At 60.2% G+C, this 17,408-nt stretch overlaps 1 protein-coding gene across 1 annotated transcript in view; it reads left to right on the top strand.

Moving 5' to 3' along the window:
* The window catches only part of WDR27 (WD repeat domain 27), a 48,468-nt gene extending 31,937 nt beyond the window's left edge, over positions 1-16,531 (top strand). The window contains exon 24 of the mRNA XM_036024994.1: positions 15,296-16,531. Within this exon, the coding sequence (XP_035880887.1) occupies positions 15,296-15,346 (51 nt within the window). The 3' untranslated portion in view covers positions 15,347-16,531. The remainder of the gene's footprint in view (positions 1-15,295) is intronic.
* Positions 16,532-17,408: the final 877 nt, after the last annotated feature.

Genomic DNA, 17,408 nt, shown 5'->3' with positions numbered 1-17,408 from the left:
TGTGCAGCCATTGAATGGGGGATTTAAGAGGCAGACACGCAACGTGTCGGTGGAATTGTCTTTTAACTTCGGGGATGGTATTATTTCTAGATGCTTTCCCACGTTTTAAACAAACAACATATACCATTTTATTTTACTTACTTTTTAAAGATTTATTTATTTGTTTTCAGAGAGAGGAAGGGAGGGAGAAAGAGAGGGAGAGAAACATCCATGTGTGGTTGCCTCTTGTTGCCCCTCACTGGGGACCTGGCCCACAGCCTGGGCATGTGCCCTGACTGGGACTTGAACCGGCGACCCTGTGGTTCACAGGCCCGTGCTCAGTCCACAGAGCCACACCAGCCAGGGCATAAAGAAACAACATACACCGTTTTAGAAAGGAGAAAATAAACACAAACAAGACAAAGCGAATAAGTGAAAGGAGAAAAACACCAGCCCTTGGTCCTTAGCTTTTTCCCACATGCAGAGGCCACCACTGTGAGTGGGTGTGCACAGAAACTCGGTTTCCCCTGAACACGTGTGTGCAGATGTGTGGGGCACGTGCACGTGCGTGGAAAACTGCATGCCACTGCGGGTACTGTCTGAGCCTGGCGGGTCACGCCGCAGAGTTTGGTGTCGGGCCTGTGATGGACCCGGCCGGCACTTGGTTGCCGCTTGCAGGACGTGTCTGCTCGGGTGGCCAGTGCTCGCTGCGCTGTGACGGCCATCCGTGGGGACACACTTTCTGTGCCTTTGTGGTCACTTCCTGTGGTGAGTTTCGGAAGTGTCATTGTGAGTGAGTGTCCTCACTGCCTGACAGCTTTTGATAAACACTGCCCAGTTTTCTCTAAAAAGTTTGGGTCAACTCGTATGGGTGTACCTTCTAACAGGGCGGGAGAAAACCTCATCTACATCGAACAGTGAAGACTCTCGTGCTAAAACAGCTGTTGCCCAGACCGCAGGCAGGTCCCGAGCAGTGGAGGGGGCGCCAAGGGGGGTGGGGGACATCACCTCCGTTTGCCTCTGCGGCTCACGGAGGGGCGCCCCAGAGCACGGGGGTTCGGACTCCAAGCGGCAGGAGAAGGGACCGTGCTTAGTATCTTGGACTTTGGTATTTCACTTTTTTGTGGATTATTTATTCTCCCTTTTTTTTCTGTAGAGACACTTTTTAACTTGGGTGTCAGCCTCTTTCCATACGTTAGCAATAATTTTTGCGTTTCTGGTATTTTAAAAAAATCTAAGTTTTTTTAAAAATTTGATTTAGGAGAACTTCTAAGATGATACATTCACTGATAGTTTTCTAGTTTTGCTTTATATTTACATAATGTGTTCTAATGTATTTTTAATCTTGTTTAAAATATCCGTGTGCAGTTCATCTGTGCATAAGGTACTAGGTACGGCGTTTACTCATTTGTGTTTCTCTGAAAGGATGAGCAGACACCCCATTTTTCCTCAATAATCTGAAATGCCAGGTCCTTTGTGTAGTATCTTGGGTCAGCTTCTTAACATTATTTTCCGTTTCAACAGAGTCCACCAATTTTGATTATGTAGCTTTATAATAACTACACCTCAGCTGCCCTTTTCATGAAGGTTTACTCAGTCGTTCTTGCAAAGACAATCGTATGCAAACTCCCCAGTGTGTCCAGAGGTGAACCCTGGCGACCCGATGCTTCTGCCCTGCCCAGCCTGTACCTGCAGGTCCTGTGGGAGCAAATCCCAGCTGGAAATTCATCTGCAAATGTTTCAGAATGCACGTTCATTAGATCTTTTTACTGAAACATCATTTCCGTGACTTAAAATTCACCATCTTTTACTGCAATGCCTTTGGCTTGAGCGCACTCGTCTGTCGTGCAGCCCTGCTCCCTGTCTGTCCCAAGATGATGGCACCCGCCTACCCAAGAAACCCCTGCCCGCTGGCAGGCAGAACCCCACCCCCCGCACCCTTGCCCCAGGCGGACCAACCCACCCCGCGTCCACGGCCTCACCTGTTCCAACCCCTGCGTGGGTATGGCGTTTCACAACCTCTGTCTGCCGGGGCCTGGCACCTGCCTCTGAGAACGAGGGTTCCGAGGCCCGTCCACCCTGTGGCACGGCCGGTGCCTCCCTCCCGCTCCCAGCTCAGAACTGCTTTGCGGCTCGGCGAGGCCACCCTCGGCTTGCCCGTCTGCTGATGGACTCGGGGCGGTTCCTGCACTTGGGCCACACAGAGGGTGCTGCTGTGGGGATTCGTGGACCAGTCGTCTCTGAACATCTTCCCAGCCCTGCCATGCGAGCACAGACCCGGCAGTGGGTCTCCGCCTCACGCAGCGACTCGGGTCTCCAGCTGTGGGAGTGCCTGCCAGACTCCTCCGTGTGCTGCGTTCGTCCAAACTCCACGTGCAACGTGAGGGGCCCGACACCTCCACCCAGCCAGTGCCCACTGGCCCTGGTGACCTCCCGTCCTCCCTGGGGCTGCTCCCAGGGCCGTACAGCGGTGCCTCAGGATTCTGCTGAGCGTCTCCCTGATGATTAACGAGGCTGAAGGTGGCTGACGTGTTTGTCGGCCATCTGTGCATCCCTGAGTCTGGGAGAAACTCTGGTTTGGGGGAGACATTCTGTTCAAGTACTTTGCCCATTTTTAAATTGGGTTCTTTGACACTTACTGTTCGGTTTTAATAGATCGTCATATATTCTGAGCACCAGACGCTTACCAGGCGTGTAGCTGACGTCCAGTGCCCCCTTTTGTGGGCTGGCCTCACTTTCTTGACGGTATTCCTCAACACACAGGAGTTTCCATTTCGGCCAGTTCAGTTTATCTGTTTCTGGGGTGCTCGTGGTTTGAGCGTCATTCAGAGACGCATGTGCCAAAGCCACAGTTACGAAGATTTACCTCCGTGTTTTCTTTCAAGAATTTTGTAGTCTTAGCTGACCTGTCTCGGTTTTTGCATTAATGCTGGCTTAGCCAAAAAGACCGTATGTTTTTTCCATAAAATAAAGGACACATTTTTCATTTTTACCAATAACGTTATTCATTTGGACATTTAGAGTGTGTCAGCTGTCTCTGATGTGGCGTCACACTGATTGTTCTCAACTAATGTCTCAGTTTGACCACCGTCCACCCCAGCTGGTCTGCCCCCCGGGGAGCACCGCCCGGCGGGGACTCTCCAGCACGGAACTTCGCCGACCACTGCCGACACGTGCGCCCAGTCACCGCCCCTTCTCCGCTCACTGCACCCGTCTGCTTTTTTCACATCTCAGTTGTGTTTTTACCTTTCTTGAGATAATAAAGCATAACACACCACAAATGTGTATTTTCTTCCATCCTCAATATTAAAATGGCTGTACAGAAATTCACCAATTTTGATAAGTTTTTTTAAAAGCACGCTGACATGACAGCTGTCACAATACAATCTAACGAAATAGTTTCAGATCAGCTAAAGACAACTAAGTGCTACTGGATCCTTCTCATGGCAAAAACCCAATGAACATTTGGGCCCGCCCATGCGATGTGAGTCGGGGGCCCACCTGCGTGCTTCCCTGGTGCTCCAGCTGTCGCTCCATCCCGCCAGTTCACAGGACGACGACTCTCTCTCCATCGGATGGCACTGGAGCCGCTGGCAGAAACCGGTAGACCGTTCGGTCTCTCACTTCTGGGCTCCCGGTTCTCGCCCGCTCCCTGCCTGCCTGTCTCTCGGCGCCTGCCGCACTCCGAGTGCCGGTCCTCGTCGCAAGTGCCGATGCCGTGAAGTGTCCCCCGCTTCCTTCTTCTCGAGACGGCTGTGGCTCTTCGGGGCCCTGGCATTTCCATGGGGGTCTCGGGCAGGCAGTGTTTTTGTGCCTGAAAAAGAAGTTGGGGGTCTGATCGCATCGAATCTCTAGTTCAGTTTGGGGGATTTTACTGCCGTAATGACAGTGTTTTCTGTTCCGCGAGTACGGGATATTTTCCCGCTTACTCAGATCTCATTTCATTTTCTGCAGCAACAGTTCCTAGTTGTCACTGTACGAGTCATGCCCATCTTTTTAAAAAATTAAGTTCTGAGTATTTCATTCTTCTAGATGCTATTGTAAATTGAATTGTTTTCTTAATTTAATTTTGGAACATGTACTGCTGCCACGTAAACATGCAGCTAATTTCTGTTACACTGATCTTGCATCCTGCGGCCCGGGCGAGTGGTTTTATTCGCTTCGATCACTATTTTTAATGGATTTTTGGAACTTACAATGTTAAAATCACATCGTATGCCAATGGGTAGAGCTTTTATTTCTTCTTTTTCATTCTAGATAGTTTTCATGTCCTTCTCTCGGCTGACTGCTCTGGCTGGGGTGGCCCGGACAAGGCCGCACGGAGGTCCTGGGCCCGGAGGCCCCACCCAGGCTGCAGCGTGTGTGTGGGGGGGCTCCGTCTCTCGCCGCTGTGGGTGGTACTGGACGAGGGCGTGTAGATGGCTGCCGGCGGGTCTCCTCTGCGCCCGGTCTGCTGCGCGGCGTCTTCCTGAGCCGTGTGCCTTTTCCACGTTGTTTTGCTGTGTCTGTGGAGGTGACGGTATGTTTGCATTGCACTGACTGGCGTGTTCCAGGAGTTGATGTTGTGTGTTCCCGCAGCACCGCACTCACGGGGGAGGTCCCACTGGGTCGCCGTGGACGGTCCTTCTTCTGTGGCTGCGTTTGTCCTCCTGCGTTTTGAACAGAGGACTTTTGTGCCTCTCTGGTCCAGGGGTGTGGCTCTGCCGTCCCCCTCCCTTGTGGCGGTGATATCTGGCTTTTGTATCGGGGTCCTGGCCTCACAGGAGGAGTTATGGACTGTTCTCTCCTCTTCTGTCGTCTGGGAAAATTTGATAATGATTGGTGTTAGTTCTTTGTTTTTAGCCGGATCCACCAGAAAGATGTCTAGTTATCGATCATCTCTTGTGCACCGTAAGGCAACCTCTTTTGTCTCCTGGAGCAGCCTGCAGCGCACCCACGGGGCGCCGACACCCTCTCGGTGTTTCTCGGTGCTCTCGACATCGTGGGGTTTGCTTCCCTGTCGAGGCCCGTGGCCGTTACAGCTGGGGGCGATGTCACCCGCGGCCCGGCACACGAGACTTCGTGTTCCTCGCGTCCCTTTCCTGTCCTCCACAGACTTTGTTTCCAGATGGAGAGAGTCCGTCCGGCCCACCGGCCAGGCGCGATGCGTCCACCTGCTTTTCTGAAATCTCGAGTGTGCCCTTAACACGAATCCAGAGGCCACTCGAGCCGTCCCCTCCGGCATCTGTGGGGGGAAACTGAACAGATGGTTCTGCTGCCTTGCACTGTGGAACACCTCCTGTTTGCAGCCTTTAAACACGTTTTAAGTCATGTCGTTGGCGTCAGGCTGGTGTGCGGCCTGCTGGGCTTGGGGCGGGGGCTCCGGAGGGTCTCCCCGGCCACCGCCGCCCAGCCCCTGGCCCCACCACCCTGGGCTGCCTCCGGAGCAACGTGGCCGAGTGGAGGGCGGTCTGAAGCTCTACGACTGTGCTCCTGGTTCGTAGACTCGCTGGACTTGAAAGTGTGATTTTTTGTCACCCAGGATTCAAATCATGAGTGGGCTTGCAAATGCTTTTCACCTTTCCCACGTTCGCTCGTCGGAGGAGAGCGGGGGCTCATGCCTCAGGTGGCACCCACCCTGGGGCCCACGGGACAGAGTGGCTGGGGTGGCCGCCGCCTGCTTCACCCTCCTGTGGTCCTTGATCATGGTCATCGACTGTGGTCATTGATCACGGCCATCGATCGCAGTGACTTACGGGTCCCTTAGGTTCGGGAAGGCGGTGCGGCTAGTGTACAGAGAAAGCTCCCTGGCAGGTCCGTGTGTTCGGTGTTGCGTTTTTACGCAGAGTGGAAAATGGGGTGTGAAGAACCTGGTCTTTGGCACTTTTCTTTCTCGGGGGGAAAGCAGCAGCCGGAGGAGTCAAGATTTGGAGTCGGGCGACCTCAGGACGTTCACAGACTGAAGCTTCAGGGAGACGTGCTCCGCCCATTCCACGGGGAATCCGGCGGCAGCAGTGACTCGCTCGACGCGGAGTCAGAACCCCCCGCCCGGTGCGTGTGTGGGGGTCAGCGGAGTCGAGGAGAACCGGGGCCCGGGGCCCCGGACGGGGCCCGAGACGGGGGCGCCCTGTGGGCGTGACCTGCTGTGACGTCCGAGGCTTTGCGGACCTGCGGTCTGAGGTTCTGCGCAGATCACCTGCCCCGAGCGCCGGCCGCAGGGACACACCTGCCGCCTCTGCCCGCCCCGCCCCCCTCCCTCCTGCCAGCGATCGGGTCGGAAAGGGCAGGAAAGGGGGGGAAAGGCTGCTTCTGGAGGCCACGTGTCTGCATTGCGTCTCCTAAGGAAACAAGTCAAAGACCCAGAGTAGAACCTGGAAAGTCGGGTATGAAATGGGAAGAGCAGTGTTTTCAGAAGTCACGCTTTCATCGTCTTTAAAAACCCCTGCATGGCCCCATGTTCGCCTGCCCCACCCTCGCTGGCTGTGGTCACGCTTCTTGGCACAGTGGGCGGGGGAGATGCAGGGTCCCTGCTGCGGACTCGCGTCTGGGCGCACAGCGTGGGGCTGCGGGCACCTGTGTCCTGAGGAGTGTGCATCGCGTGGGGCTCAGCGGTGGCAGAGCCTGGAGCCACGCTGCTCAAGGTGGGGCCCGGCCAGCTGCCGTGTCACCCGGGCCTGGGGAGAATGCACATTCCGGGCCCCACCCTGTCCCGCCGCATCAAGGGGGCTGGGGCCCAGGGATCTGCACTGTGGCCGCCCCAGAGCACTCTGACCACAGGGGCCCCTGCGGGCAGCTGCAGGGTTGGGGCCATCCGGGCCTCTGTGCCCCTCTGCAGATGCGGGCTCGATGGGTGGGGGTCAGCCAGAGCCCCGTGCCCCAGCAGTGGCCGGGCTCCTGGGAGCAGCGGTGTTTGTGCCTGAGTTTCAGTCTCAGCTCTGCCGCCGCCGGGGAACCCCGCTCACAGGCTCAGGGTGTCGGAGCCCCGGTCCCCACGCACAGAGGGGGCCCTTGTCTGCGCCCGCCGGCACACCCGCGTCACCTGCTCCTGCAGGAGCCACCACCCCTGTGCTGCGGTGGGTGCACTGGTTTCTCTTGTCTGTCTCTGTCCCTCTGTCCAGAGAGACCTCATGCAGAGAACGGGACCCAGCAGCTGGGAGCTGGTTTTAACCGGCTGGAACTCACCAGAAGGTCGAGAATACTTTGCAATAAGCTAACGAGCAGCACAGGGTGACGAGGCTCCAAAGGGAAGTTTGCCAGGCTGAGTGCGGGAGGGACTAGCCCGGCGACCCTGTCCTCGATGGGATCTGGGTCCAACGACAGGAAAAGCAGAGGCAACGGAGGGGCCCAGGTCCCTGATTTTCTCCACGGCCATGACTGCGTGGGGGCAGTGGGAGCAGGAGCCGCCCGCCCAGAGGCCGCCGGCGCCGTGACTCAGTGTTCCAGCAGCAGCGGGACGTGCTCCCCCAGCCACAGAGCTGCCGCCGCTTTCCGCATGTGCTCTGTCATGGCCTGCCCTCCCCTCCGCCCACTCTGCCACCCGTCGGCTTTTTGACGCACAGGGAAATAAATTTACCCCCGATCCCTCTGTATCCAGCACTCGTTAACCTGTCCCCGCCGTTTCAAACCCAGTTGTCAGGAAGCCCTTCTTCCCGGAGGCCCGGGAGCTGCGTGCGCCCCACCGGAGGCGGGGCAGACGGCCCGGCTTTCCGCTTCACGGCTCTTGGCTGGAACCTCACGTCGGCTGGACGGGTCCAGGTTGAAAGTAACGGGAAAAGGGTGTTTTGTGACTGGAGTGTAACAAGAATCGGTCTTTCACTCTGCGCGGCTCTGGGCAGCCTGGGCAGGCCGGGGAGTTACAGCAGACGTTGAGAGTGCGAGGGAGCCGCCTGTGCCGGGAAGTCCCCAGCGCGTGAAGGGAGCGCATCTCAGTGCCCCACCCCCGTCAGGCCCTCTCACTCTCCTTCCAAAACAAGGAGCAGAGCAGCAGGTCACAGGGCACAGCGTGTGGGCGCTCCCAGGAGCCCCGGGGGAGAGCCCCGTGCCCGGGGCTGGCCCACTCGTGTTCCCCCCAGGACTGGTGACGCCGCCACGTGCCTGTGTGGGGAGGGCCGGTGCTCTATTGTTGGCGAGGCCGCTCCCACCCACGGGAGCGTCGGTCCACTCACAGAAGCCACGTTGCAGCTTTGTTCTAAGGAGCCAGGACACGCGGTGACAGTGATCCGGTCCCGGGCGAGGCGACGTGGCGTGGGGTGGGTGGCATTTGGGGGCGCCTGCCACGGGTGCTTTTGTCATAGTTGTGCCGCAGAAGAATGTTGATGGTTCCACCCGCGTCACCTCTCTGCTGATCCTTAGCTCCTCTCCGAGGTCGGGCAGGATGGCGACCCCACGGGTGTCTGTGAACGCGTGACCCCACAGGGCACTCGGGGGGAGGCAGATGGGCGAAGGTCCTGGTCACCTGGTTGGCGCAGAGGTCACTCTGCATCATCCAAGTGGCCGGGGGCTCACGAGGGGGCTCAGGAGGAAGGCCGAGGCCTCGGGGGAGAGACGTGATGTCGCCGGCTTTGAAGGTGCAGGAAGGGCCGGGGCCCAGGGCTGAGGCCGGTCCAACACAGGCGGCGGCCGTGCAGGCCCCGTGGTCTCCGCACCGTGAGGCCCACTCTGGACTCTGACCAACAGAACGGGGAGGTGACTGCTTTGAGCCACTGAGTTTGTGGTTGTCGTGGCGGCGGCAGCAGCAAGCAGCAGGCGCAAGCACGTGCCCAGGGAGAGGCCCGTGGCGGGGGGCCCCTCAGGATGTGCCCGTCTGTGGTCTTGTCCCGCTGTCTGTCTCCTCCACTAGCAGGGCCAGGCCCTCAGGGCGGCGGGTGGGCGTGGCTGTGTGCGGCGCTCTGCCACAGACCTGCTCCCCGGGCTCCCACCACTACGCCCACCCGACACAGGCCAGGGGTGCGGTGGGAGCGGCCGGGCAGGCGAGGCCTTCCTTCTCGGGCAGCAGCCGCTGTGGGAGTGCGGAGTCCCGGCCCACGAGTCCCGGCATCCCCACGCACCCCTCGCCGCCTTCTAACGGAGAGCGTGGCGTTTCACGGTGCGCCGGACGGCTGCCATGGGGGTTGTCCCGCGTCCCCACAGCGTGTCAGAGACGAGCTCCCCAGTGCAGAGCGGCCAGTCCTGGGGTTGCCGGCCGACTCCGCAGCCACTCAGTGCGGAGGCCACAGTCACGCGAGGACGCAGGGAGGGCACAGCTGTGGATTCCAGTGGCGACATGTGCTCCGCACCCCTCCTGCGGCTCCTGCACATGGGGCATTCCAGGGGGAACGCACCCGGGGTCCGGGCCAGCCAGCTCCGAGTCACGCGGGACGCCCGCCCCGACAGCAAGGCTGCGCGGATGGAGCCCGTGACGCCGAGTTACTGGAAGCCTGGGGGGGAGCAGCCAGGGCGCAGCCACAAAACGTTCCCACATGTTGGATCAGCAACTTTCAACGAAGTGGAAATATTTATCCTGGATTAGAGAGCTTTGAGGAGTAATGAAATTACAGAATTTAAATCTTTGGAGCGCTCAGCCTTGGCTGCACACTGGAGCCATCTGGAGAGTGTTCAGCCCTGCTGCTCAGCCCGGCCCAGCGGCGCTGAGCCAGCCGAGCAGGAGGGGGCCCGGGCCGGGTCTGCGTCTGGGAGCCGGGGGTCGGGGCCGCCACCGCCGGGGGTGCGGTGCTCCCACCGACCAGGGGCTGTGACAGACGCTTGCAGGCCGAGGGGCACGCAGTTGTCCTCACGGCGTTGCTCTCTCGGAACCTGTGAACCAGACGGGCGGTCGTCCAGCCGAAACGGGAAACGGTGGCGAGTTCTCCTGCTTCTCATCTGCGCTGGCCCGTGGAGCTTTCAGATGGGAGCCAGTTTCGGGCTCTTCCTCCAAAGTAAACCTTCTGCTCTCCGCCTTGGTCAGCGTCTGGCCCCGTCAGGGGTCTCTGCCGCCCGGGCTCCATGCAGCCCGGGCCCGGGAGGCAGCTCAGACACCCACAGGGGAGGGGGACGCGGGCCCCAGCCAGCTCTGCACCTGCACGGCCGGCTTGGCGTCCCTGCTGGCGACACCAGCACCGGGGAGTCACAGGGAGCCCACGCAGGTGACCCTGCCCATCACTGACCAGCGTTCCCCGATGGGGTCCGATCAAGTCTCCAGCAACCCAGCGTCGGAAACAGTCTCTCGGAAACAGTCAGCGGTGACGTCTCACAGGAGAGTCTGGGGACGACGAACTGGGTCGCAAGAGTCAGGTCAGGTCTGGGTCCGGGAGGCAGCCGGTAACGTCTTGCAAGGCAGAGTCTGCGGTGGCCTGAGGCTCAGCCAGAGCAGCATCCACCGGGTGTCGGCCGGCCAGCCCGCTCCTCTCGGCTGTCTCCGCCGTCCGCTCGAAGGCCTTGGCTTCCGTGCCCCCGTGTGGCACCGTGTCCTGTCAGCCCTGATCAACATGTCCTGTGCCACCTCGAGGAGCACCCGTGGTCTGTGCAGCTCCGCCGTGCGAGCTCCAACAGGGGGTGTTGGCCCCCTCCCTGCCTTCCCTGGCCCCCTGCATGCCCCAGAGGCTGCGTCACCCCCAGCCACGGCCCCCTGTGCGAGCTCTAAGTGGGGCTGTGCCGCTGGCGGTACGGGCACCTCTCAGCTCCGCCCTGCCCTCCACACGACGGACCTGGTGGGGCTCACCTGAGCCCACGGCAGCCAGGAGGGCGATGCTCCCACCCCCGGGTCCTGCTGCAGCTGAGACGCGGGCTGTCCTGGTGGACAAAGCAAGGAGTGGAAGACACACGAGAGTGAAAGGCTTGGAAGAGAAAAAAGCTCACTCTTTGCAGATGATCTGATTCGTTTAACTGGAAGTTAACACCTAGTTTCAACAGTCAATGTGCCAACAACATGAACTACAAATAAAACAAGATTTCCTTCGCGGCAGCAAACAGGACTGAGAGCTTCCAGGAGCTTAGCTGGGGAAAGCAGAACTGAGGGGGAAACGGAGAAACTCGAGTGGGCCTCGCGGACCCGGGTCTGGGGTGGCCCGTGTCCTCCCACGGCTCCCGCCGCTGCTCGGTGCGGCCGGTGGTGCACCTTCACCAGCTGCACACTCGCCACACTCTCGGCCCAGTCCCAGTGAGGCTCAGCAAACTCACCGCGAAGCACGTATGTTGGGAAAGAATAGATTTGCTGAAGGCTATCTGACCTCCCCAGTTTCTCTGCCAGGTGAGAAACACTTCGAAACCACAGAAGCAGAAGCTACTGGCACTGCTCAGAGACCCGAAGCAGCACCAGAAGTTCATGCTAGAGAACTCCGAGGTGACCAGCGTCCGTTCGGGGGCTTGGTGCACATTGAATACGGCACCATGAGACAACGGGAAAAAGGTGGATGACTTGCCATGACGTTTAAGAAAATGGCTCTATATTGAGAAAAAAACCAACCTGTATTTCTCTTTAAGCCTGTGTGTATCTGATGATCTAATCTCATAAATGTAAAGGTGAAACTGGCAGCAGGTAGGAAAAAATGTAGAATCGCTTTGTGATCTGTGCTTTGGAAAGACCTGCGAGACAAAACTTGGAAACTATGAAACATGAAACAAAACGTTGGTCCGTTTATTTTCATCAGAATTAAAGCTTTCCTTTCTGTGACAAAGTTAGTGGCCGATAACTAACAGTAACATTTAAAACTGAAAAACGAGCCTCGTTTGGAAACGTGGAACCTCGATTCGCACTGCCCCTCAGAGTCACCTGCTCAGAGTCCCCCGCGGGAGCCGCGTCTGTGCGTGGGGCCGGCGCGCGTCTGCCGGGAGCCCCCCGCACCACCCCCCCCCATCCCAGTGCAGCAGAGATTCAGGACGAGCCGCCGGGTGGGCGGGGCTGCCGCCCGCGCCGCCCTGGCTGCCGCCCTAAGCACATCGCACCTCGGGTGTGGGCGGACCCTGGTGCTCTGCGTCTCCTGGACGCTCTCTGCTCTCTCAGAGACGCCTGGATGCGCCCCTGGCTCCGGCGGTTCCAGCTTCTGTTCCTTCAGTGCCCCCTCTTCTCCATCCCCTCCCCCGGTTCTACTGGAACCACCAAATCGACGTGGGACCCGGTCAGCTGGCCTCCACGGTTCGCGTCCTGCCGCCTCGCTGAGTTGGGGCGACTCCCTCCGCAGCCCTTTCCCCTCCGCCCTCCCCAGAGCGACCGCCTGTCTGCGAGGGTGATCTGCTCCTGCTCCTGGGTTCGCTGTGGGTCCGGCCAGTCTTCCGGCTCTTCCTGGCAGCGCCTCATCCTGTGTCGTGTCTCCACCCGTTTTCCACGCGTCTCCTTCGAGGCCCTGCACGAGGGCCCGTGGTCCGCGGTGCGCTCTGCCGGGTGCTCGGGGAAGAGCGGCGGCTGAGCCCCGTGCTGCTCGTCGGTCACGTGACTCGCTCCCCTCGTCCCACGTGACGTGCTGCAGGGCGCCGGCTCTCCTGCGGGACTTCGGGGTCCTTTCCTGACCCAGGCTGAGAGACCCCGGTCTCTCCTGGGCACCTGGGGTGGCGCACGGGGCACCCCCGGCTGTCTGCTCCTCCTCATGAGCCCAAACCACGGTCGGCCTCCGTGTCTCCACGGCCACCGGAGCCCCGCCCCTGCCGCCGTCCGTGAGGACGGAGATGGGACCTACTCCAGGCCGACAGAGGGCGGCCCCGCCTGTGGCCTCCTGTGGCCCCTGCCCGCACTTTCTCGCCCGTGCAGCGGAGCGGAGGGACGAGCCCGGCCAAAGCCTCTCCGGCGGGCAGTCAGTCCTGTCCTGCCCACCGCCCTGGAGTGTGCCCTCGGCCACGGGGGACTGAGCGGCCCCGCTCCAGTGGGAACTGACCTTGCACTGCGACGGGGTGGCCTCGTCCTGTTTCGGGAAAGGAGCCCCCGTTCCCCACCGCGTGTTCCTCAGCCGCCCTGCCTCGCTGGGGCCGGCTGCCTGCGAGGCCCTGGCGGGAGCCGGGGGAGCCCTCTGCCCACTCGGACCAGAGTCTGCACGGGCGCGGAGGGGCCGCAGCTGCCATGGAAACCGGGCGGCTGCAGGGCTCTAAGGGTGTTTGGTGGGTTTTTTTTTCTTTGCTGTTTGTTTGTTTTCCTTTTTCTGACCATGTGGGCCAGAGAATGAGAACCACATGGCTTGTGCAGGGAAGGAGGGTACGGACGACATACATCACAGGTGCTGACAGGCGTGTTCTCGGGACTCTGCGGCTCCGGATCCGCGTTTGTTCTTCGGCTCCCTCCGACGTGCCAGGAACCATGTGACAAAGGGCCCATCCGCTCAGCCGGTCCAAACCGGTTCTGGCTCCCGCTACCCAGCCGCTGGCCCCGCCCTCCGAGGTCTCACGCCCCTCCTCTGTCCTCCCCTTGCCCTGTGCCGACTGACCTTTGGTCCCCTGGCTCCAACGGGCTTGTTTTGTGTCCCTGGGCCTCCTTTGAAAAGCCTCTCGTGGAGCTCTGTCCCTGGCTTCCTGGGGCGCGTTTTCCGGGCCGCTCTGGCCCCCCCGCCCCCTGCCCTGCCCCTCCAGGGTCACAGATGCACACCAGGGACGAGAGGCCTGTGTTCTGTGGAGCTCTGGCGCTGCGGGTCCGACTGCGGGACGGACGTTAGCGGGATTCTCCTGGGTGAGGGCTGATGCGTTCGCCCCTCGACTTGTCGATTCCCCTTTCCCAGTGGCTGCAGAGTTTGGAGAGGGGACGGGAGCGGTGCCCGGCTCTCGCACTGTCATCCCTGTGTCCCTCGAGACCTGCTCTGGGAAGGGCAGCGAGCGCTTCCCGGTGTCACCGGTGGGGCTCTGGCAGCCGTGTTTGCAGACGAGGGCTCCAGAGCGGGAGGACCGGTTCTACAGTCCCGGCTGTGCGTCGGCACCGCCATCGTCTCCAATACGGTCCCGGCAAAGACGCATTTAACTCGCCGGCGGCTGGCCCACGAGTGTAGAGCACTTGGGGACTCGCCCGTGAGCACAGCTTTCTCTGGCGCGAAGTCGGGCTTTGTTTTCCGGGGCCTGTTCTTTGAGATGAGAACACAGCGCCGCCCCCCAGTGGTGTCGGCTCTGAAGTGCACGGTGGGCATCACGCCGCCCCTGGCAGCGTCGTGGGGACTGGGACTGTGTCCGAAGCCCCACACCCACCTGTCACGCTTGGTTCCATCATGGCCCCACGTGGGCGCAGAGCTCCCTGGGTGCTCGGCTCCGACAGCTGCTGCTCCAGCCCTTCGGCTCCCGACAGGCGACCTTACCCTGGTCTGTTACTCAGGAGTTACCTGAACGCAGGTGGCCCAGCCTCCACTGACTCCCCACGTCGCACGGCAGACCCGAGTGGGGCCGAGCTTGGCCTCACGTCCGTGTCCCCAGTGCCCCCTCTGAAACGTGGGGTGTGTAAAATTGCTGCCGTGCTACAGAAGTTCTAGATGCTTCTCTGCGAGGCTTCTGATGGCCCTGCAGCTCTCCTCTAGTGTAGGGCAGCCGCGTCCACTCTCTGTCCATTGTCTGTCTGTCTCTGTGTCTGCGTCGACGCCAGCATGGGAGACAGGCCGCGAGAGCTCCCCTCGGCCTCGGCGGTGGGCTGGGACTCCAGGGTCGGGTGGTGCCGAGGGACCCCGCCGAGGACAGAGCACCGTGAGCCGGGCCCGGCACGGCCGGCGTTCCATGTGGGCCACCTTCCGTGACGCTGCTGGCTCTGCGGCACCTCAGCCCCGGACATGGCCCCGTCTCCAGGACCCTGGGGGCTGTTGGCCACGTCCCCGAACACTGGTTGTGGTCATACCGAGCACGCGTGCCGCCCGGCTGGGGTCAGAGGCCAGTTGCAGTGGGACGCCCACACCTCTGAGGAAGCGCAGGGGGAAGGCTGCTCCCTCACGGTGCTGCGGCCAAAGAGGGTCCCTGCCCCGTCCTCAGGTTGTGGCCCTGAGCGGACCAAGGCCTAGACCAGAGACCTCGCTGGCCCCATGACCTTGGCCCTGGCGCCTCGCTGAGCCGACGGGCTGGTGGTGGACCAGGAGCTGCCTCTGCTCGGCTGGCCCAGCGGGAGGTGGGAAGCCACCTGGGGTCCTGCATCCTGAGCAGCAGCCAGGACGGGTGGGCCTGGCCGAGGAGGGGACGGCCCCCTGGGGGTGCCTAGTGCCAGTGAGGGGCCCAAATGCTGGGATCTGTCCCTCTACTCCCGGGGGGTGGGGCGAGGGGCACTTGGGCCAGCGGAGGCTGTTCTTACCATCGTGGTCAGTGTTCTAGAAAGTGACTGACAAGAAGGCTGGCTGGACCCTCGCTCAGCTGACGGGTCTCCTTGCACCCAGCGACGGGAGGCAGCCAGGGGCTTACCCCACGCTTGTTTTCCTCACAGCTCGCCACGGCCACCCTGGACGGCAAACTTCAGCTGTTCGGAGCCGAGTGACCACTGACCTAGAGCCCGGCCCACCGGCTTGAGGACCTCAGGGCTCGGACGTGCCTGGGGTCGGTCCCCTGAGCCGCCCACTGCATCTCTGTGCCACACCACACACACCTGAGGCCTGCTCCTCAGAGGGACCCCCGCAGCCACCCTCCTGCACAGAATTCGGTCAGCTCAGAGCAGAACGTTCTTCAATAAAAATAATCTAGAGTTTGCTGCACAAACTAGACTTTGCAGAGCGAGGCTTCACTTGGGGTGGTGCTGGGCCTGCCTGACGCCCCCAGTTTTGCTCAGTGAACCGGCCTCTGCCCGTGGGCCCCATCTTTGCGTGCTGCTGCCGGGACCAGCGAGGCCGGGGCCAGCTGCCTCCTCAGACACAGCTGCCTCTGAAGGCCCCAGAAGCAAGGCCTCCCAGGATCCTGGAAGAGTAGGGAGGCTTCCGGGACGATTCCGGGTCCCATGGCCAACAACCTGGGTGCCACCCTGTTAGGGCCTCTGAGGGGAGACCCACCATCACTTGGGAAACTGGGGTGGGGGCTTCCATCCCCCAGGGCCCCACTGCCTCATCGCCCCTGCCTCCCGGGATGCAGCCTGCAGGCTCTCCACCCCGCCCCCGCCCCGGCCCCCGCCCCCCCCCAAACGTCAGACCCAGATTCCTGGGCTTCCTGTGGGCACCTTCACACACTGCCCCTGAGTGTGCACCCTTGTCCTCGCAGGGCTTTCCAGTGGCAAAACTTAGAGCAACTCATTTTCATTTTTTCTGAGATTCAGTTACCCAAACATCTTTATCCATTTACGGAACAGTAATTACATTGGTAAATTTATTTAACACGGTTAAAATAGGTAAATAAAGCAGGTTTTAGGGCAAGAAGCCCATACACTCTTATTTAACATTCTTAATTCCAGTTACATCATTTAATTTTTATTTTAAAATGTAATTCTTGATCGTGGTGAGACACATGTAACGTGATCACCATCTTAATCATTTTCACATGTGCGGTTCGGTAGCATTAACTCGGTTCACGTGTTGTGCAACCGCCCCGGCCCCCAGGGAGGCTCGCATCCCCACCCGACAGCCTGTCCCCACGCCACCCTCACACCCATCCCCCGCCCTGGCCCCAGGCGGCCGCCTGGCTGTGCTGCCCGCGGACAGCCTGTGAGTGGGTGGCTCACACAGCGTCCGCGCTGCGGGCCCGGCTGCCTTCGCCCCGCAGCGTGCTCAGGGCTCGTCCGTGTGGGAGATTCCCTTCCTCACTCACTCCCCCGTGTGGGGACCTGCCAGTTGGCCTGTGAGCTCCCCTGGCAATGCCGCCGCTGCGAACATGGGCCCCCCAATACCGGCCAGTGGGGGCAGACCCATGTGTGGCCTTGCTGCGTAGCCTGCCAGCTGTCTCTGACCTTTTGAGGGGCCCCGTGCCAGGTCCCCCACGGCCCCCTCGCTTCACACTTCGCCAGTGGCTCGCGGCAATTATGCGCCCGCTTTGCGGCAACTTTCATCGTGAACGGCAGTTTCTGTCTATACTGTCTTCATGTATTTAGGTTTTTATCTGTTTTTGTAAATTAAAAAAAATTAATTTCTTAAATATTTCCTTTATTTTCCTATACATTTTCTCCAAAGTCAGTCACAATTCCAGTTACGTTAACTATGACATTAAGAAGAAGCCCTGGCTGGCGTAGCTCAGTGGATTGAGTGTGGCCTGTGAACCAAAGTGTCGCAGGTTCAATCCCCAGTCAGGGCACATGCCTGGGTTGCAGGCCAGGTCCCCAGCAACCACACATTGCTGTTTCTCTCTCCCTCCCTTCCCCTCTCTAAAAACAAAATCTTTTTAAAAAGAAATTAAAAACTATGTAACGTCCATGCTGATAGCTAACATACCTTAGGAACACACACCCAGTTAACGTAAACGGTGGCCTCGCCTATGGAGGCACTAGGGAGCCTCACGGGGGAGAAGCCCGGACAGCCGGATCTGGAAGCGCCGCTGAGTTGCGGGAAAGGTCCGTCCAGTCCGCTTCCCAGGAGCTGCGGACAGGCCGCGCGGGGCTGCCGTGGGCGAGGCCGCACGCAGGG

Source organism: Phyllostomus discolor, chromosome 4 (genome assembly GCF_004126475.2).
Source record: "Phyllostomus discolor isolate MPI-MPIP mPhyDis1 chromosome 4, mPhyDis1.pri.v3, whole genome shotgun sequence".
NCBI classification, from domain to species: Eukaryota; Metazoa; Chordata; class Mammalia; order Chiroptera; family Phyllostomidae; genus Phyllostomus; species Phyllostomus discolor.
This window is presented reverse-complemented; position numbering and strand designations above follow the sequence as displayed.